The 21,062-nt window shown below is 42.6% G+C and overlaps 2 protein-coding genes across 3 annotated transcripts; one reads left to right on the forward strand and one right to left on the reverse strand.

Annotated features, from left to right (window-relative positions):
• Positions 1-16: 16 nt before the first annotated feature.
• On the forward strand, positions 17-11,311 carry LOC129597461 (mitogen-activated protein kinase kinase kinase 5-like). The gene is made up of 8 exons (XM_055495020.1): positions 17-723; positions 3,969-5,043; positions 5,131-6,078; positions 6,151-7,236; positions 7,331-7,950; positions 8,945-9,394; positions 9,950-10,998; positions 11,287-11,311. Exons 1-2 carry the CDS (start codon positions 333-335, stop codon positions 5,015-5,017), a joined length of 1,440 nt encoding a protein of 479 aa, XP_055350995.1. The 5' UTR covers positions 17-332; the 3' UTR covers positions 5,018-5,043; positions 5,131-6,078; positions 6,151-7,236; positions 7,331-7,950; positions 8,945-9,394; positions 9,950-10,998; positions 11,287-11,311.
• Positions 11,257-21,017, reverse strand: LOC129597460 (uncharacterized). Of its 2 annotated transcripts, XM_055495017.1 has the most exons (17): positions 20,681-21,017; positions 20,342-20,596; positions 20,163-20,277; positions 19,849-20,080; positions 19,635-19,786; positions 18,672-18,845; positions 18,509-18,606; positions 18,328-18,429; positions 17,968-18,238; positions 17,016-17,519; positions 16,012-16,289; positions 15,864-15,948; positions 15,566-15,790; positions 14,146-15,355; positions 12,938-13,505; positions 12,655-12,844; positions 11,257-11,608 (listed from the first exon to the last, which is right to left on the reverse strand). In XM_055495017.1, exons 1-17 carry the CDS (start codon positions 20,791-20,793, stop codon positions 11,360-11,362), a joined length of 4,821 nt encoding a protein of 1,606 aa, XP_055350992.1. In that variant the 5' UTR covers positions 20,794-21,017; the 3' UTR covers positions 11,257-11,359. The 2 variants fall into 2 exon arrangements, with proteins under 2 accessions (XP_055350992.1, XP_055350993.1); XM_055495018.1 differs by lacking the exons at positions 20,342-20,596; positions 20,681-21,017 and having other exon boundaries at positions 19,849-20,075; positions 20,163-20,253.
• Positions 21,018-21,062: the final 45 nt, after the last annotated feature.

A 21,062-nucleotide genomic window follows, 5' to 3' on the forward strand; every position in this document is an offset into this window, starting at 1 on the left:
GTAGTCTTAAGCAATGCACGAACGGCTAAAGAGCAATGTTTGTTTGTTCAACGTTAGTTAAACGATCGTAAATTTCATTTTCAAAGCTAGTACATTGTGAGTCGATCGTTTTTAATAGCAAAGAAGATACCAATATTGTTCAAATTTCCCGTCGCTTCCTCGTGTATGATTGTATCTGTAGATGCTTGCACGTTATGCCAAACCGATCCAGCAGCGCGTACAGTTTATGAACAGTCATTGATTGGTTGAGCAAAATCGTTTTTCTGCGTTCGATCGTGACGATAGCTGGCCCATTTTGAATATTATTATAGTACTAAAGCAGCTAAAGCAGGATGTCATCGGTATACGCAGTGGGTTTTCAGTATAAATTCTCTTCACCGAATTCAACAACGTATTCTGTTAACGTCGAACGAAAAGATAATACATATCTTCCGAAAAAAGATGATTTAAAATTATCTGGTGACCATCTCGAAAAATCTGGATTCGATGGACTGGAAAATGCGCTGGCGCTGCCGCAGAAAGCTGAGCTAACGACAATAGCGTCAGATCGCGCGGATGCCCAGAACGAAATTCAGGCTTTACGTGCCGCACTTCTCCCCTTAGTCACCGCGTTCGCCAAAGAACATCACAATGTCAACGTACAGCGATATTACGGCGTTGATTATACTTCTGGAAAAGCTGGACTAACTAGGACCTGTTATATTCTAGCAGAACACTGCCCAGGTAAAGTTTGTAAAAATAGCGCCGGTTAAAAAAATGTCCAGTTATTTTGACATTCTTTACTTTAAGGTGCCTCTCCTTTAGAATAGCACGCGCACAAAGGAATCACATGTTCCATTTACGTTGCAATATTTTGTGTTGTACATGCAAAAGAATTTGGCTTTGCACAGATCTCGTTCAAAACAGTGCAACCACTACTTAAAATGTGTTCCGTAATTAAGTCTTCATTTTCTGCTCAGATTCTTTCAAAATAAAAAGCTGATCCTCCTGAAATCAAAGCCATGTCACCCTTCCAGACCGAGCAGTTCAAATATGTCACGCGTCAGCAACCTCTAAAATTTACTAGCACGACATTATGGCGCTTTTTGCCCCTTAATTTGGTCACTTGTTTCAACCTAGGTTCCTATTTGCCGTACTTTGGACTCGGAGCGGCCTATGACTAATTGCTATAATCAATACACCTGCCACCTGTGGCACGTTTCGCACCAAAGAAAAAAAGTGAATCGTTTTTTCTCTCCTTGTAGTCACAGTAGACACTTGTATACAGGCTGTAGACACCCTGTAGACCTATCGGTAGTCACCTGGTTTCTTAGGACGTATGCACAGTGTCTAAAACGGTGTCTACAGGTTGCCTACGGATGTCTACCGCTGTATAGAAGCAGCCCTTCTTAGGTTCAGCTCGATACTCTGCCTGTATACACCGCCGTAGACACAGCGGTAGACATACTGTAGTCTGTAGTCACCTGGTTTCTTAGGTTTCTTAGGTTTTCTTAGGATGTATACAGGTTGTCTACAGGGTGTCTACAGGTGACTACCGGTGTATACAGGCAGAGTATCGAGCTGAACCTAAGAAAAACTGCCTGTATACAGGGGTAGACATCCGTAGACAGCCCGTAGACACCACTGTAGACATACTATAGTCACCTGGTTTCATAGGTTTTCTTAGGATGTATACAGGTTGTCTACAGGGTGTCTACAGGTTGTCTACAGATGACTACCGTGAATACAAGAAGGAAAAAAACGTTCCAGTTTTTTTCTTTGGTACGAAACGTTCCATATATAAAACTTTGCCAACCGCCACGACGGCAACGGCTAAGAAACCTAAAAACACTAGATAACCTAAGAAAGTTAAGGACCTAAGAATCATAGAAATCTAATATGTACGGTAAAAAACGCTAGTTCGACTTCATGACGGGTCGACATCGTGTCTGGTCGACTTAGTGGCGATTGGGGAATTTTCGTCGACGAAATGGCGATTCACTGGTATGACGGCAGTATTGGGTATCACTGTATCAGTAACTATATCTACAGAACCACTAAAGCGCTGATAAAAATCAGCGCCTTATTTCCAAAATGCACTTCAGCATAACGGGATTTTATGTGTTGCGGTTCTGACCGAAGCGTAAGCGAAGGTCGTGTTACGAGTATAAATGTGGCTATATAACTATCCGGGATGGTAGGGAATAGTGGAAGATGGCACTAACACTAACCAACTATACTCGCAACAAAACAGCAGCTAGTGGCAACTCTTTACTGTTGAAAAGTCCAAATGAACAGAGTGCATTTTCTGGCAGCATCGCAGTGCTGCTTATATACTCTTATCATCAGGAACAGAAGATCAAATAAGCATAAAAACAATGAAGAAAGATCTAGAGCGTTATTTAACAATGGGGTGTGGCTCGGGTGTGATAATAGAAAATAAGCACACAATGATGAATCATATGCAACTAGTGCATTGATCCTTATTGTGTGATGGCAACAATTAAAGGGCAGCTATTAATAACTATTAGATGCTCTATTTTAAACGCTTCGATTGTCATATAATTATGCAGCAATATTTTTCCTATAACAGTCGAGTAAGTATAAGAAAAGACTGAAAAGTGTCCGTTTGTCGGACACAACAACCCCTTGTATTGAATAGTCGTATGGTGAGCCTAGCGAAATACTTGTATTTAGGTTGCTGGGACCGACGGACGGTCATCACTAGTTACAGCTCTATCGCACCAAGTGTGGACACTTTTTCTCAAAAATCACTAAAGGCCAGGAGTCGACAAATTTATAATTATTTTATTTTGATATGGTTGCTGCATGTGTTCAGCATGTTTTTCATTTTGGTTTGCCCTGCTGAAAGCGTATTCTAATTGACTGCGATATAAAAACCAAAACCGACCGGTTTAAAAATGTGGCTCGACCCATTGACAGTGGTTGCCATCTTCCGACTTAAAATTTGTTTGAAAATTTCACTGATGCCGCAAAGCAAAATTAATACGTTTGGGCTGTTTCGCAACCAAGGCTCTTGCGATATATGCAGGATACCTATCGAATTCCATGAAGCCTGCGTGACCTTTGCAAAGTTAAGACGGGCCCCGTTAAATACGGGGATGACCTCCTTTGCGCCTTCGCCGAACAGCCGCCGAATGTCGCAAGCACCCGTTCTTGATAAAATCTCATTCAGAAGGTACTGGGCGTCCTTTTTAAGCTTTTCGTCCGCACAGTAAGCCCGAGGCATCTCGTTCCAGCAAGATTAAGCAGCAGTCTTAGCTTTTTTTAGTCGCCGCTTTAATGGTTTTTTCTACCATCCGTCCGGCACTTATACCTCCTCGCCTGTGTTGTTGATATTTGTCAACACTCTAAAATAAACTTACGTAACCCACGACTGGTTCATGGAAGTTATCAGTTCGAGGTCACTCAGCTCCATGTGCTAGGCAACCGCATTTCTCGGTATGTCCTTTTTACCATAGAAGTCTATGGGAGAACCACTTTGTCCCGGGATCACCGCAAACAGTGATTATGCAGGATGCTTCTGATTGCGCGTAACAGACACCTTGTGGATCATTCAATAACTTTCAAAAAACTGCACGCAAAAATCTTAAGTGGTGATACTTTTCCAGGAGCATTCATAAGCAGAAACAAATGACCGCTACCCCCTCCTCTAAAATACCGCTTGTCTCCCTACTGGCACATCAAAAGACTTTGGCTTTGATGTTTCTGGATCCGCAATAAAAAACTACACTAGAATAGTGCAAAATAATAAACAAAATGACGTACCAAATTATTTTTAAATTTGTTTTATGCAACTGTCCACACTTGGTGCGATAGAGCTGTATATGCGTTGTGAGCATATACGTCCCTCGTGCATTTAGTTGCGGTGACCGACCGATGGAAACCGTATTTTTCATATTCACTTGATCATAGAGCAGTTTCGCTACAATTTGGTCGAATATGATTAATATAACTGTTATTTGAAGGAATGCCTTTGGATGAACTGATGCGGTCAGTAACTGTTGACGCGGATACGAAAATAAATGATTTCGCAGTTATTATATACACAAGACAAATTCTGAAAGGATTGAACTTCCTCCATGAAAACCACATTATTCACCGCGACATCAAAGGATCAAACGTGATGGTAAACGAAGCCACTAGCACGGTAAAAATAAAGGGATTGCTGATGGCTAAACACTTTTCGGGAGACTCCACACCGTCGAACTGCTTAGAAAATGCTGCCGGCACGGTGCCGTTCTTATCACCGGAAATGGCATCTCTCTCTGCAAAACGGTCGAATCAGCACACGTCGGTTGGTAGAAAAACCGATATCTGGAGCTTGGGGTGCACCGTCATACAAATGTTGCAGCAAGGCACACCGCCACGTTTAGTTAGAGATAAGAGCGGTGATACCGTAGTTCCGACTGCTTCCACCCATAACTTCAAGGACATGCATTACTACTTCGGTGTCGGGTATCGGCCCCAGTATCCTACAGCTGATATCTGCGGTCATGGGTGTACGGAAAGCTGCAGTTTGGTTACAACGGATGTGATTGCCTTCCTTAATAAATGTCTAGAAAAGGATCCTGTAAATCGGCCATTGTGTACTGCGCTTCTCCAGATGAAATACTTCGCTCGCACCATGCCGAACCACAAGAGCAGAGAAATGCAGCGGTGTGTAGTAAGGCGGTATGAAATTGATTCAGTAGCGCAAGTTGAAGACACAGAAGAAGCCAAAAGAAATAATACTATGATGAATTACCTTAAAAAATTTGTGAATCTTACCATTAGCAAAGAGACACGGGATGAACTGGATTTACTGAAAACGACAACAAATCTTCCAGGCACAGTCAAAGACCACAAAATCCCGTACACAGTTACTTTCATTTCTCCAGCTGAATCGCCGAGCGGTAACAGTAAATTTTTAATGGCAAACAAAGGAAGCGTCTTCGAGAAACTCACACACTCAAGCGTTCTCACGTCGGAGCACATTATCAAACATCTTGCCGCCGTACTCACCCTCTGGCCTTGAAATCCGGCTTTTCACCGAGAGTGAAGGTTTGGCTTATAATTATTTTGTACAGTAATTGGGTGTGCATGAAATTCTTTAAATTTAATAGAACAAATTTATGGTATTCCTTCTAGGCAACTTTGTGCCTTTTAGCGAATACTTGACAAGTCGTAAGTTCCAGAAGTCATTCATTCCTCACTTCACAAGCCAGATTCTTGAAGGACTAGTCGTATTACATGACCTTCACATCATCCACAAAGACATTCGATGTTCGAACATTCTTGTACAGCCAATCGACGGTCATGCAGCCAGGTACATTCTAAAGATTGCTCACTTCGAGAAAGCGTCGCAGGAAAAAGATGACAGCGCTCGAGAAGTTTGTCCGGAGGGATCATCACGCTTCATATCGCCAGAAATGATGAATCTGATGATTCCCGGCAGCAGTTCGGAACAAAATAAAATCACCACGGCTACGGATGTATTCAGTTTAGGCTGTACCATAATCGAGATGTATAAGCGATCCCCACCGGAATGGGTATAACGGAATAAAATGAGCGGGAAAAACGAAAGATTTATGTTCAAATCAGATGCAAACAGTCTTGATTTTTTCTCTAATTTGTGGAAGATGCTCGATCTGCAAGCTGAACCTGATGTCGCCGACATCACTGACAATGCCGATGCCCGTAATTTTGTGGAAGCTTGCTTTATACCAGGAAATAAAAGACCAACATGCAAGGAACTGTTGGAGCATTTATTCATTGTAGGATTCTCCGTTGGAAGCAGTTGCCAGTACTCCGTTCACGGTACTGGAAGGAACGCAGAAGGTCTCTCTGGAATAGTGTATAAAGCAAATATCACCGATCGCGGGAATTTTACTGAAGACATTGCAGCTGTTAAAATATTTCATTTGCGTTTAGCGCAACCGTTGTTTGCTCTAAGCGGAAACTCAACGCTACGTCAACGGTGCGAAAATCTTCTTCAGCTTAGACATCGTAACATTGTCGGGTACCATAAAGTGACCGTAAGAAACCAGCGAGAACAAGATTTGGTTACTTTTGAGATTATGATGGACTGTTGCTCAGGTGGGTGAGGAACCTGCCAGGAAAACCACATTTACTCTTCTAATAAATAAGTGTAAAAGCGTTATTTTATAGGAGATCTTAATCAGCATCTAATACAACTGGACAATGAGAGGCACCGATTGGGCAAGGCAACATGTATTCGCTATGCGATGGAGCTCGCAGCTGGGCTAGATTATCTGCACCAAAAAAATATTATCCATGGAAATCTGTCTCCGACAAAAGTGCTCTACCGAAGTCACGCAAACGAGGCTGTAACAGTTGTAATTAGTGGTTTGGATTATACGATGCTATGTCAAAATAACGACAATGTGGAAAACACAAGCAGGTTTCAATGTCCAGTCCGGTATATGCCACCAGAAGCGCTGCGAATGTCCATCAAAAGTCCATCAGACGAAATCGAACTCAGGAGCGATATCTGGAGCTTGGGATGTATCATTATAACTCTTGTTACATATGATATCAAAGGCTACGAAAGACAGTTAGTCAAGGGAACAGAACGAGCTGGAGCAGGAAACGATATTCCGAATTCAATTTATGCAGTGCGGATTTTAGATGGATATGTTCCATTTCTGGCTGAACCTATTTCTATGGACTTGATTAGTTGCATTGAGCCGTGTGTTCGTGCTGCCGTAATCGAGCGCTGCAGCGCGAAAGCTTTGTTACAGCTGTTGTCGCAAGTTGATACTTCTGATGCTGGAGGAGTGGATTCTACTCATCATTCTAGCCCAACATTTCCATCGTGCGAGGAACATCTACCGGAGCCAACGGCTGCTCCGATCAGTGCGGCTGTTTTGGAATCGTCGGCAGCGCCTGATTACACGAGTGAAGAAAACATGGATTCCCTAGCAGAAGTCTTAGGTGTACGGTGTCAGTATCATTATGCAGATAGCTACTCGGATTATGTTGGAAGAGGTTCAACTGGTACGATTTTCAAAGCAATGGTCACGGAAAGAGGGGATTACACCGGAAAACAAACTGTCGCTGTGAAAGTAGTTCGTTTCTCTGAAGACCGGGTATCCTTTGACTTGGCAAAGATGCGCAGAAGATTCCGGTCACTTATTTCTCTCAGACATGATAACCTCGTTGTGTATCATAGAATATCTGTTAACCGATTCCCCTATGGATGGACAGTGGAAATCATGATGGACTATTATTCAGGTATATGCCGACAACTGCATTATAGTAATTATTATGGCTTAACTGGAAACACCGCTAGGTCTATTGAACTCTATTCCGATTTCTGCTTCTTCAGGTGGAAATTTTTCAAATTATTTACAAACCTGCAAGGAAAACGAGCAGTGGCTGCAGTCAGCAACGGTTATCAGATACATGGTACAGTTAGCCAGAGGACTAACAGTTTTGCACAGCAGCAATATTATACATGGAAATTTAAGTCTTCTCAATATTCTAATCAGTCACGAAGAAAATAATCGGCTAAAGCTTTCGATCGGCAGCCTGGATGGAGCGGTCCAAATGCAGTCAAGCATAACACATTCGGTAGATTGTGAAGATATCCGCGGGACAATACGTTTTATGTCTCCGGAGATGCTTACACGCTTCGTTAACTTTGGCTACGAGGGCGGAATCGGACGGAAAACCGATACCTTCAGTTTAGGTTGCATTTTTGCAGTAATGGCCAACCATATGCCTTGTGGTCATAAACCGAAGTTGTATAATCGAACTACAGGAGAAACCGTGGAAGTAGACGCAAGCTTCCGTGACCTTCGTTACACAAGTTTCGTCCTTGATGGATACGTACCGCATGTTGATGAATCTATACCACCACGTTTGGCTGAAATTATACAAAGCTGTTTGAGTGTTAGCGCTGAAGAAAGAATTTCTGCAGATGGCCTCCTCAGAAAACTTATATTGGTAAGCATGAAGCGCAAAGTGCAAACCTACAATATTATGTTTTTACAAAGGTATACGTACGTTTAATTCGGTGTAAAAACAGGTCACAGGAGACATTCGTAAATCTGCCCGACACTAAAGACAAAGGAGCAAAATAATGCAAGTATAAAAGCCAAAATCCTCTCAGGTCATACTAACTTGATCACTGGTTGAGTGGCGAAAACGCACAGCGCTTATAAGTAATACTCGCCCAGACCCCATCGGGTATAATATGATTGTGCACCACTGCACTCGAAAGTTTGGCTTTAGGCCTATCTTGTATCAGGAAACACTGAGTACGTTCCGTTTCTTATCGGTTCACAATGGACGTCAAAATTGATTTTATGCGTGGTTGGTATAAGCCTAACCCGATTTTGTGGTAGACTGGCAGTAATCTACATAGTACATACCGGGTACATATACCTATACATACATATAATCTTACCATAACATACAATCAGCGCCAACTACAGGTAGCTCGGAACGTTGATCGGATCTGTATTTCCATACACTCGCACGATGCGCACTCGGCTGCAGCCAATAAATCGGTTTAAGGCTTTAGGAATTAGGAGTAGGGTTGGTTTTTGTATGCAGATTCACTGTACAACGGACAGACGTGAGGTGAAACGGCCTGTAGCTGTTCTGAAATTCAAGAATGGTTTAAGATTTCCTTGGAGTTCCCTATGTGCGTTCACGTCCTTCATATAAGTACTCCGCTGCGCAATAATTATGAGCTTTTCAAATTCAAAGTGAAGCTGATTCGATACAGCAATTCTACTCACCTGTGAGGTAGCTTCGCGAATTGTATCTGTGGGTGTGGTACTGCATACAGCTACCTTGGACTGGAGCAATCGTTGCGAATGTACGAGTACTGTAGTTTCGTTTTGATGCAGGGCTGCGCCATCATGTTGATAGCAAGCTATGAAGGCATTTAAATAACATTAAGACGCCAGTATTTAGCAACTGTACTCTGCAGATTCAAGAAGATTTCAGCCTTGGGCTGCTACCATCAGCATTGGTATGTACTTCGGAGACAACTGATATGCTTTCACCAGCATATTGCGCACTAAGTGACCACTCGGTGACATCCGAGAGCCAGGAAGAAATACCGGTAATTTCGCTGGTAGCGACTGCGTATACGGTTACAGCAGCAATGATTGGACTGGAAAAGGCTCATTCGGCTTCGTCTACAAAGCAAAAATTAAAGACAAAAGAAACTATATAAGGGACGAAATCGTTGCCGTTAAAGTGGCGCACTTGAATACATCAGTCCTCCCATGGAATATTAAAGATCGTACCGTACTGCTGGCAAAATTCAATAGATTGATCCAACTTAATCATAGCCATTTGGTTAAATACCATGCAGTTAAAATGTTACAGTCTTCTAAAGGAACGAGGTTGGAGTTCCTAATGGATTACTACAACGGTATGTCGAAGCCGTAGAAACTTCTCAGTGTCGATTTCGTAACAGTCTCATCTTATAAGCATACGGGGGAATGTGAATAGCTTACCCAGGCAATCCCTGTGGTTGCTGCCGTCAGCCGGCTGGAGTATGACGTTGCGGCATTGCGTATGGCTAAACCTAGCGCTGGACATAAGCACCATGCATAGCCACAACCTCATAATCCGGCCGGCCAGCGGCAGTATGTAGTCGTACAGGAATTGCCTACTCTAGGCAGCAAAGCTGTTGCCATCCCCTCGAATGCGCTAACGGTCAGTTTATATAATAATTATATGCTGTGTAAATGCTCACTTTATCTGCATCGAGCGCGGCGAGATGTTACCATTAAGCCTTCGTCAAGAGCATAAAATCTGTCAGACGCCACGAAGAGCGTACGTCACGCTTTTCCAATTCCACAAATCCAATACCATTTTCCAGTGGTACTGTCGCTCTCTCGGTGCGCTCATGTGGTTAAAAACCACCGCTAGTACATATCCTGTATATATGCTCAATATATATGCCCAGCATCTTTTGTTACAGATGATACTTTATCGGTGTTACTGAGAAGGGTGAAGGATGTTGGGGGTGTGACACTACCTGAACAATCAGCCATTCAGTATGTAAGGGAAATTACGGACGGGTTGTGCTATTTGCACGGGAAGCCGTGGGAAATCGTACATGGAGACCTGAAACCGTCAAACGTCCTTGTAAGAAGTGGTAAAGGTCAGCATCGTACACTGTCGATTGGCGACCTCGACTCCTGTGTGGCATTAGATTCCCTTGACAAACGTACCAATATGCATGCAACGATCCGTTACATGTCACCGGAGATGATTCGATATTTCGAGAATGATTCAACAGAAACGATTGATCAGCTAACGGACATCTGGAGCCTTGGCTGCATTATAATAGAGCTAGTTAACTGCGTCATCAATCAGCACGATATGTGGCTAACAAAAGACACGAAGTCTTCGGCAATTGTAGCCGGTGACCAGGTTTCCGACGTTGATTTTCCCAGATTGATAACGGACGGTTATACTCCATGGATTCGGGAATCATTATTCACTTTACAAACTCAGCACTGGCTTGGACTTATTAAATCCTGCTTTCAAACTAAAAGTGCTAACAGAATTTCCGCTAAAGCCCTTTTGGAACAGCTGAGGAACAAAGAAGATAACTTGGGTCGCTCATCTCAAGACGACGACGGATACCAGTCACTATCAGTTCAGACGTTGACCTAATCGGTAAACGAATCTGCGATTACCGCAAGGCGCGAGTTGCAGCTGCATTTCCTTACCCTGCATTTCCTTTCCTTTACCACCTCGTGCTGCAGAATTAATAATTCTGATAAATGTCCCAGTAAAGTAAATCCATTTCTAGTATCGCATCTCCTGTTCGTTTCCAACTATTGTTTCAAAGAAGGTTGCATTTTGTCCTTTGCAGTTATTCATGCTATGTATGTCCGAGCGTTCATGGAAGTTGTGGTCGCGTATGTATGGGGACTTCGTATCCGGACATGTCTGCTTAGGGGGAAAATTTGTATATTATGAGGGGCAAAAACGCATCCAAGAAATTTGCTCTACCTACGTGTAGGTGGCAAATTCGCATTCGGATATGCTTTTATGTAAATGAACTTGTCAGGTTTATTTATGCGCGAGTTTATGCATTTATGCAAAATGAACCTTTCGCATTTGTTTATGCACGGGTTTGGTTCTGCAGTTCGTAACTGGGCCGCATAATTATATAACCGGTATATCATTCGAATAACTATGACATTTAAACGCTCTTGTCGTTCATTACGGTAAGACGAACTCACGCTGGACTCAGTTTATGTTTCTGCGCGGCAAAATCAGCTAAGTGGTTGCGTTTTCACTTAGGAAACGGATACGTCCTGATGTTATCAGCCAAATCTACTGCAAAATCAATTAGCATGATTTAAGAAGTTCACAGTCAATCATTCCACTTAAGGAGCGCTAAGTCATTCCAAGTTATTTGGTCTGCTTCTACCGGCGCATTTCGTTTATAGAAAAATTCGTTGGCTGGTATTGTTGATTCTGGAGAGGGTTTCTGACTGAGCTTTTTATGGTAATATGTGGCCAAAACAAAACTTAAAACCGACTTTGGTAGCTTAGGCAGTCCAGTCGCTTTGTGATATTTCGCAGGATCAGGACTCATTTCTCCAAAGGCTGCTTTCATAGCCTGTACAGAATAGATGAACATTATAACTGTTATCGAGAATTGTACGGTTTGCTGACAAAATAACTTATGGCTATGGCCATTATACCACCGTATTCTGCGGTGTGGCAAAATAACCTTTAGCTATTTTGCCACAAAGACTGGGGTGAAATAGCCACTTTGATAAGTTAATCATAATGGTTACTAACAACAAATGCACAGTCTGAGTTTTCTCCTTTGCCAATTTTTCTTAACTTGAATTTAACGTCGATGCGCTCGATCTTTTGCGAGTTTTATGCCCATGTTGCCTATTAAACTTGGCTGCAGTGGCCTCTCTACAAGGATAGCATGTCTCTGTTATACTTGCGCTCGAGAATTTGCCCGAGATCACATGTGTAACCGGCAAAACCGTCCGCTTTTGCCTGTAACCGGAAAAGCCGTCCGGCAGTCCAAAAAACGTCCATCGGAAATGTTGCCCACCCAGTTGTTTATGCTCTGTTTGATCTTGTGAACGACCCGAAGTGTATATGGAGGACTATCGGTATTGCCGGACTGTATATTCGGAGGCGGACGATTTTGCCGGCTTACCGGAAAAAGCGTCCGGCAGACGGTTCATCCACCCGGACGGTTTTGCCGGTTACAACGGCAAACAAATGAAATGGCCTTCTTATAAAACTGCATCAGCGAATTGGCTTGGGGTTAGGGCTAGTCAAACAACCACGACCGGCTGGCCGAAATGCAGTCTATTTACTGTCTAAGGTCCAGTTTATGCATTGACTAAGTCCAACACGGGAAAACTTGTGTTTTTAGCTAATTAGTAATTATTTTTTACTGTGGAATGCAGATACAGATTTATACAGCGGAATTGATTAAAATTATGAAAATGTCGAATATATTTAATGTTTTTTCATTGCAACTTCAAAGCCGGTCGCCGCCTGTTTGTTCCTAGGATATTCTAGGAGAACTCCTAGGTTTCTTTATAACCGCTTTCTGATCGCAGTATCGTTTATGAAAACAAAAGTCGTATGTTTACGCTTGCAAGCTGCATTATTGTCAGTGGCCCGACGTACCGCTGGTATGCTTGTAGAACTTTTAGCAGCCTGATCCATAACCCTGTAATACGCAAAGAACCAGTCCTGATGATGATAGGTGCTGAACTTTTTCGGTAGCCCTGAATTCTTCTCCGCAACCGCTTTTAAAATGTAAGGAGGTAAAAATTCTAGCGAAAGAACTTTATCCGCATTTTCATCGAGATCCGAGCTGTAACAAACCAACCGTAGTTTTTAGAATGCGGGTGGACAGAATAACCACATAGCGGTTCAATTGGCAGCCAGGTGGCAACGCTTACAGTACCTAAACGAGACAAGGATCTTCGCAAACAGCTTCTGGCGCGCCACGACGTAGAATGGTCGTTCAAGGGCAAAATAGTGCTGATTGTTCCGAGCTTTCCTCTTGAGGCAGGAAGCTTCAGGAGCAAGAATTAAAAGATTCTTTTGTTTTAAGGTCTGAGATAAAGATTGCAGGGTTTCGCCGTTGCTCAGTTCAGCTTTTTCGTTGGTATCTGGTTGGCCGTTTAGTGGGCAGCGATCCACATCAGCCGACAATGGATTATACTTTCGCAATCCTCTCCAAATTCGTCTGGTGCTGTATAGGGTGGAACTAAAAGTCAGTTTGCTTAATGCTGCCTGGTTTCCTAAATAAGGATATCCGCTAACACGCTTTTCCGGGTAATGTTTTGGAGTGTCGCAGTAACATCCTAACAGAAGCAGGCGCACAGCATCAAAAATGTCTTTATCTTCGTAACATTTGAGCATGAAAGCGTCGACAATAGTGGGCATGGTGCAGTCAGCCAACACTTTCGGATTCGCTGAGTGTCCGTTTCCGGTTTGGTTCCACGAGATAAGGCCAACCGCTTCGTGGTCTGCGTGACAAAAAGTATGGCTGATGTTACATGAGAAAGGTGCAAGCGGCCTTAACACTACCTTTCTGGTCATTTACGTATATTAATTTTATTGTTTTATGCAATTATTACGCACACACGAGACACAAAAAGTAGTGGTCGCTTGCTCATATTTTTTATTAAAGATAATTCTGTATAATTTTTGAAAAGGCATAAAATTCACTCAATCGTTACACGTCGCAAAGATCTGGCACTCCGTACTTCAACTTTGCAAACCTTTCTTTAAGTTTAATGCATTTTATATGGTATAATTGTATCAACTGCACCTGTATGTACTGTTACAAAAAGTTATGTCTAATGATTAAAAAAATCATTACTGCACGCTGTACCTTGCTGTACTAAAAGAAGGCTAAAACACGATGCACGTTACTGCCACAGATTGCATCGGTAAATAAGCCCTTTTCTATAGCGGAAGGAAGCGTCGCAAAACCGTGCCATGACCTAGAATGGTGCCCTAGCTGAATACCAACATAAAAAGAGGGAGGGATGCAAGGTATTTTCATTTTGTTGCGTCAGAAGAACAGAAATACCGGTATGTGGCAAAAAACCTCAAAAGTGTCACTTAAAGTGCTAGCAACAAAACTGCTAGAAATACTCTTACGTATGCAAGTAAGGATTTCCTCCGGTAGCGGATCGCAAGTTTCCCGAAATTGCTTCAAAAACCGAATTAGCTCGAACTTTGCTTCCTCGGAAAACGGATTTATTATAATCCCTCCAATCTGTTCGGCACAGTTTTGAAGAGAATCGAAATTCTCTTCGCGGAATCTTTCAACCAACTGCAGTAACTTCCAGTGCGACGTTTCCGACATCTTGCCACATGATCGTGTAAAGTCTTCCATAATTTTAGTGCATCTTTCTTGCGTTGGGTCATGTACACATCGTATTCCCCTTAGAAGTGTTTCAGCCTTCTGAATTACAGCCTCGTTATTTCCGCATAGCGTTACCAGTAAATTGTGGTATCCGGTCTCGAGCGTGTTAGCCCTTTGGTTTCGATGTTGCAAGGCTCCGCTCACATCATTTATTAAATGTTCCGGTAATGGATCTGTTGCTGTGGGTTTACTGAAACAATCCAGGATGGCTGACTCGATGGTCTGCCTGGTTGGTGTGATGTTAGAAAAGCTAAGGATAAAGTCAGTGACGTCTTCGTGGTGACGGACTTTGAGGGGCTTGACTGTCTGTATCAACGCGCGTACCCTTTCAGTAGCTTCTTGAACGATTCGCTGATTTTCCCTTCGATATGTTTCTACGATTTCCTTTAACTCCGCTGTGGCATCTGGTTGCACTGCTTCAACGCCTTGACACAATTCTGTTGCGAGCCGTTGCATTACGGTCTCGGCATCACTTGCCTGGCGAATTCTTTTCAGAAATTCCAAGAGCTCGCTTCTTGCTTCCTCGGTAGCTTCCAAAAGATTATTCATTTCCAGCAGTGTCTTTTCGGTGGACTGGTCTCGATGCATTCGGAATGCCTTAAGCTGCGCTTTTACTGACAACGCAGCCTCTATTTGTAGTTCGCCTTCAAGAACGTTGCATTTCTTCAGTATCTCTTCGATGACCTTCAGGGAATGTTCGATCAAGGGATCTTTTCTTTCAGACGATCGTTTTAAATATTCTGTGATAGCCACAGTTGCTAAAACTGCATTGACATGCCGGTAAAAATGTTTAGGGAGTATCGGCAGTACCAAGTCCGCATTGGCCGACTGGCTCCATTTTTCCGATTCCTCTTTGGGACGCTCGCTGGCATCGACCACCAGACACATTCGGCTAGCTTGAACATTTATGGCTCGAAGGTGGTTATCGCTTAATGGGGTACCCTGCAGTATGCTCAAACTGGATCTTCATATTCCAGAAACTAATGCAGTATTGGTGACAGAAAAAAAGCTGCGATAAATTTCATTACTGTAAAGCAGTTAATGAACCGGGAATTCTGAATGCATATCATACGAGTCTGTTCGTTCCACGGTCATTGTAAATGATAAACAGCAATGTAACATTACACACTTCTATACCGGATACATGCTTACCTTGACTGGAAAGATATTAGGGAAATCGGACAGACTATCCCACTCTGCAATTAAGAACTCGGCATCGCCCAGTATGACAACGACCGGTGGTACTGCATGGATACTGCGTAGCGGTTTAATGAAATTAACGAGTCCAATAGGATTCGTTGAGCTGCTGTCCGAGATAACGCAAATTACAACGTGATGTTCCAGTGTTGACAGTTCACTGTCTTTCTCGTCCGCACACTGTACCATGCACACAGTAAGAATGCAATGATAACCCGGCAGAATCGGAAAATCTGCAGTAATCGTAGTGTACCTTTAACGGAATGGCTCGTTTGGGCGACTGGTAGTGTCTAAACTGTCCGGATGGATCCCATATTTCATGTTTGTTTTCCTCCATCCTAAATAAAGGTGCACAGGCGTATAGTGTCATGTTACGTGATGGGAAGCGCAACAACGCTCACGCTGCAGTCGTAGTATTCAGCCACGGAATCATGTTTCCGGTGCTGGATTTGGGCAGTGTCACGAGATCCTTATCAGGTTGATCGCATGCCAGCCCTAGTTTTATTTTTTTGCTGTCAAAGCAATTGCTGCACAGCGTCTTTTGCAGCTGGTTAACGGAAGCTGAAGTGATAAAAAACAGCTTGGCACCGTCTTTCACAATCAGGTTTTCTCGAGGATACAAATGAAATACGCCTTCCTGCAGCACGGCGAATAAAGTGCCCTTTTCTTTGAACTTATCCTGCAAAATATTGCTTAGCTTGCAGCATTCAATGTTAAACAAAGAAGGTCGAAGCTGCGTGCACGGGCAAACCCGGGTCCTGGATGCACGGGTGTCCGGACGGACGGGTTTGGCTGCGTGCACGATGCTGGGGAACAAGTTTTAGCAGTCTGCACGGGTATTAATGTGTACTGCGTACACGGTTTTAGTATCACTTTTACATGCATTTAAACGCTTTCAAAATGTATCTTGCAAGTTATCATTTCACCATACCATTGGTCGCTTTTTCAAATTTTGTTACGAATGACGGATGTGTCAACCGGTAACGGGACATTTCTTTTTCTGTGCCAAAATCGAGGTTACTAGAACTTTGCCTTCCTGATCAGGTTTTTCTTGACCCTTTTAAGGGCAAGAGAACGGTATCATGTTGGTAGTTTCGGATGAGGTCTTCAAATGATCACTCACCAGATGTGAAGTTTCTTAATGGAAACCTTAAGTACGATAACTCTAACTCTACGTACAGTAATTCTACCAAGCAATAACAGAGCAGAAAATTTTTTTAAAATTCCAACCATACAGGCTACAGTAAAGTATAAGAACTGTATAAAGTAATGCTTCAACAGCCTAAGCCTTCAACTACTAAAGTAGTTACCTAAGTGCTCTGCCACACACTTACTAAACGTGTATTAAGTCCATAGTAATTTAATATTAAAAAGGACCAAAATCAAAAATAAATAGTTGACGTACCTCTATGTCTTTGTAAAGTCTAATGGTTTTGGGTCGCAGCGTCGGTGTTCCGTTTATATCAAGTCTGGTTTCATTTAAAGGAGTCTGAGGATTATCATTTGCAGCCACTCCATTGTGAATTTGCTGCATTGGCACGTCTTGAGCATTCGTGCTGGCCGTACTACGAGGGCGTCGGTTATCGATAGATTTTTCCATGGATGTGTGGTAAACAATAGAGCGTATGGTTTGTCGACCAGACCGACCGAGCCATCTTTCGACATTTTCAGCTACTCCCGGCCTTGTATCTGCACTGGAATTCCAGTACTTTCGTATACTTTGCCAAATCCCTTTTCTTTTTTTGGCTGGCTTCGAGAACCATTCATAAATAATTTGTGATATTCCCGGTGCGAAGTAACGTTGAGCTAAAAGTGAAAATTGAAGCTCGGCCGTGCAGACGATTCCATCGACTTGAACAGAAGAATCTGGGGTTTCTTTTCGCCAGTTCGGTATGTCGTAAAATCGCTCCTGAGGAAAGAAGAAGAACGTAAATAACAACCGACAATACTGAGGCCTGGTAGGCCTCGGGGCTCAAACAATCTCCTCCGTAAATTTTGTGCACTCGATTATTTCCGCCTTTTCGACATAGACTCATAGTCAGGGTGTGTCATTGGTCCATAAACTTTAATCCGAGTGTGTCATTGTGTACAGAGTTCGAACAGGCTGGTCGCAGTAAGGACTTGCATGCCGGAAAATTGTCCGGCAGGAGTTCTTACTTCGACCATGTATCCTGCCCGAAGACGTTCCGAAACGTGTCCGTGTAGGAAACAACTTTGTTAGTGATGACTTACGGTGGAATTACATGGCACCGGGTTTTGGTTAATATTTTATGGTCAAAACGTATCGTTCACACAATGTCATATCATTGATATAAGATATGTCAACGCTTGAACTTACACCAGCTGAAACCACGAACCTTGTTGTTGAACAGAAGAACCTTCACAATCACTCTAACTTGAGGGTGGTGTTGTTTCAGTGCATGAACACGCAGGAAATTGCAGTGGTCCTCGACGGTAAAGTTCGGCGCACTCTCATTAGCGAAAAAGAATGCACATTGACAATGTTTTGAAATGACATTGTTTAAATCTTGTTTGTTGAAAACTGAACCAGACACAACGGTTAGAATATCCCGGTACTTTCCGGCCACTGTATTCATTTCCTCCGTTGCAGGGTCTGATGCTTCCGGTCTATCAAGTTCATTACAATCAGATGAAAGACAATCTGAAAACTCCGCTGAACTATACGAATAGTGTTCGGACGGATCAAGCATACATACTCGAGCAATACTGCAATGTTTTCGCCAGGGTTTGTTGATCGAAATCTTTTTGCAAATCTCTCCACAGCGCTGGGATTTACGGAACCCAGCAACGCTACATATCTACAAACATGAGCCATTGAATATTTCAAATATGTACGTATAATATATGACAGTAGCAAGTATCACAGCTGTGTCGTACTTCGTGTCTCTCCTTCGATAAACGGTGTCGAATGCGCGTATTTTCAAAATTTTCGGTAACTGCTTCAGCATCTCCGGTATGATTTGTACGAGAAATATCTGCAAATAACTCATTTAGCCACTGTCGGCGGTCGGCGGCAAGGTTATCGTTTTTCATAACTCACCAAGGTAATAGCTTGAACAATGTACACAGAGACCTTGGCGGCAGTCGTCTGTAGCTGAAGCGTTGTCACATCAAGAAATACCAGTTTACCATAGAGAAAGGTCACAACCCTCCCGTACGACAAATCTTGTTGTCCGTTGTAAGAGGGCAACCAAAAATCGCCTAGAATTTCCACCTAAAGATTAACAATGCAGTTTAACAATAGTAGGCTGGCAAAAGTACGGTATCTATACAAGCAACATTTATTTAAAATTTCGAATAGAAACCGGCAAAAGCTGCATTCCGATATCAACATCGCACGGTCGAGTTGTTCCGCTTGTACTTGTATTACCGTATATTAATGCGAGAACAACTGGGGTTTGGTGCAAATCATCAAACATTACAGACTGCGCAGTACTCAATAACGGAGTTTAAAGGTCATTTAGCAGCCTGAACAAAATGTTTTGGATTCTTAAACAAGTTTCTTTCAATCATTCGTTTATAGTCAATAATGTTAATGCATGTAGAATATATACTTTTAAAAGCAAACACATATTTGTGCATCTAAACAGACCGACTTCCGAAAGTACCTGGAATCACTGACATATACACGGTTTATACGGGATTCGGTAATCAAGTATGTATGTCCTAAAAAGACCTAAACCAATGGGCTGCTCGTTCGAGATCAGCGTTTTTTTTATTGCGCTAAATCGAAGACGTTGTACAACTTACATACGACCTACTATAATATAGCTAGTAGCTCATCGAACAACTCAAAGGCGCGAAATACGGCGAAATACTGCGTTGAATTCATATTGATGCTTAGTATGGGTCACGCTAATCTTTATCGACGGCGCGCCACGCCACTCTGTTACGCGTACCGTCAAGTTTCTTGAAAAATCTTGATCTGCTTAATATGCTAAGTGGAGAAATACATAGAACGGGAACCTGCGTACGAACTGTTTTTAAAAACATTATTACTGACCAACTGAATCCAGGCTGCACAGCTGAGGAAGCAGCACGCAATCCATGTTATTCTCCTCATGATCGTTCCAATCTTCAGCGGCAAATTCGGGAAAATGCGTATTATTTCATCACAAAACCAAATCAAGCAAAACAGTCGAAGAAACTGTAAGCCTGCAAAGTGAATTCTGGCGATTGCAGCGGTGACAGTCACTATTTACAAATTAGGAACATACTTATGACTGCCACTTTCCACATCCCGGGCACGGCGTAATCAACACAAGCAACAATACACGTTTCATAGAATAGCAGCGGAAGGTTGGCCATGTTGGAAACAAATTCCCAGTCCCGCAAAAGGTAAAAGACATTGGCCGCCAGTTGTGATGGCGTTGCAGCAGCTCGACAGAAACGCACATAAATCTTCCCGGTTGGAATGAAGGGCACCCAGCCATCCTTCCTGCGTCTGAACTAAACCGTTGAAAACAGCGTTTTCTTACATTAACAGTGAACTTTTATGACAGACTGTCCACAGAATATGTAATAATTAAACCTTGATGGGCTTCAAAATCAGAAGGACCAGCAAAGCTATATTAAGCGCGAAATCTATCCTTGCCAGCTTCCGATCTTCTGTAGTCAGAGCGGAGTGCCATTGATGGTTTAGTTTCCTGGGGAAATATTATCTAATTATTAAAATTGTTAGTGTTCCTTCAGGTAAAAATGAGAGCTTACTCATCAGTGGAAAACATGTATGGCCAAAAAAAGTTGATGGATAACGAGGCCATGCTTAGAGTGAATGCTAATAGTCCTCGTGTAAAAGGAATCGGCGAGAGAAATAAATGCCGGCAAATCAGTTTGAGCAAACCATAAATGTAGCGTGGAGTTCTAATGATTCCATGGATAATAATCAAGATTCCAATCCCGAACAGGCTGGCAAAACAGAAAGCGTAGTACGTCCACGGAATTCTGGCCAGGGATGTAGCAGTGCTACAAGCAAGACCCATTCAGGCAAGTTGGTAATTTCGTGTTTAAAATGTAGGTTAAATTCGAGTTCTTATAATAACTTCTTACTATGTTGCGTTATCCAGTGTTATGAGCCAGCATAATCCAGGTTGCCCGAAACTACACGTTCCTTTGCCAGTATCCAACGATGTTCCGACTGATGTTAAGTTGTCCGGAGCCATTTATATTGGCGCTTTAGATCTTGTGGTCACTTCCCTACACTGCTTTTAGCATATTTTACCAAAACTAAAATTTACTATTATTCTGATGTTCATTCAACCAAATTTTTCAGAAGCCGAAATCAACAGATAATAACTGACTTGCCACACAGTAAGTCCTTTAATCAAACGATCGGTATAGACTGCATTCAAACTTGCCGGTAGTTTGCAACGGTAATTCCAGCAACGCAACATCTACAGTAGCAAGTTGGCATTAATAGTATAAACCGATG

The sequence above is a fragment of the Paramacrobiotus metropolitanus genome, unplaced genomic scaffold, assembly GCF_019649055.1.
Source record: "Paramacrobiotus metropolitanus isolate TYO unplaced genomic scaffold, Prichtersi_v1.0 Parri_scaffold0000105, whole genome shotgun sequence".
In the NCBI taxonomy this organism is placed as follows: domain Eukaryota; kingdom Metazoa; phylum Tardigrada; class Eutardigrada; order Parachela; family Macrobiotidae; genus Paramacrobiotus; species Paramacrobiotus metropolitanus.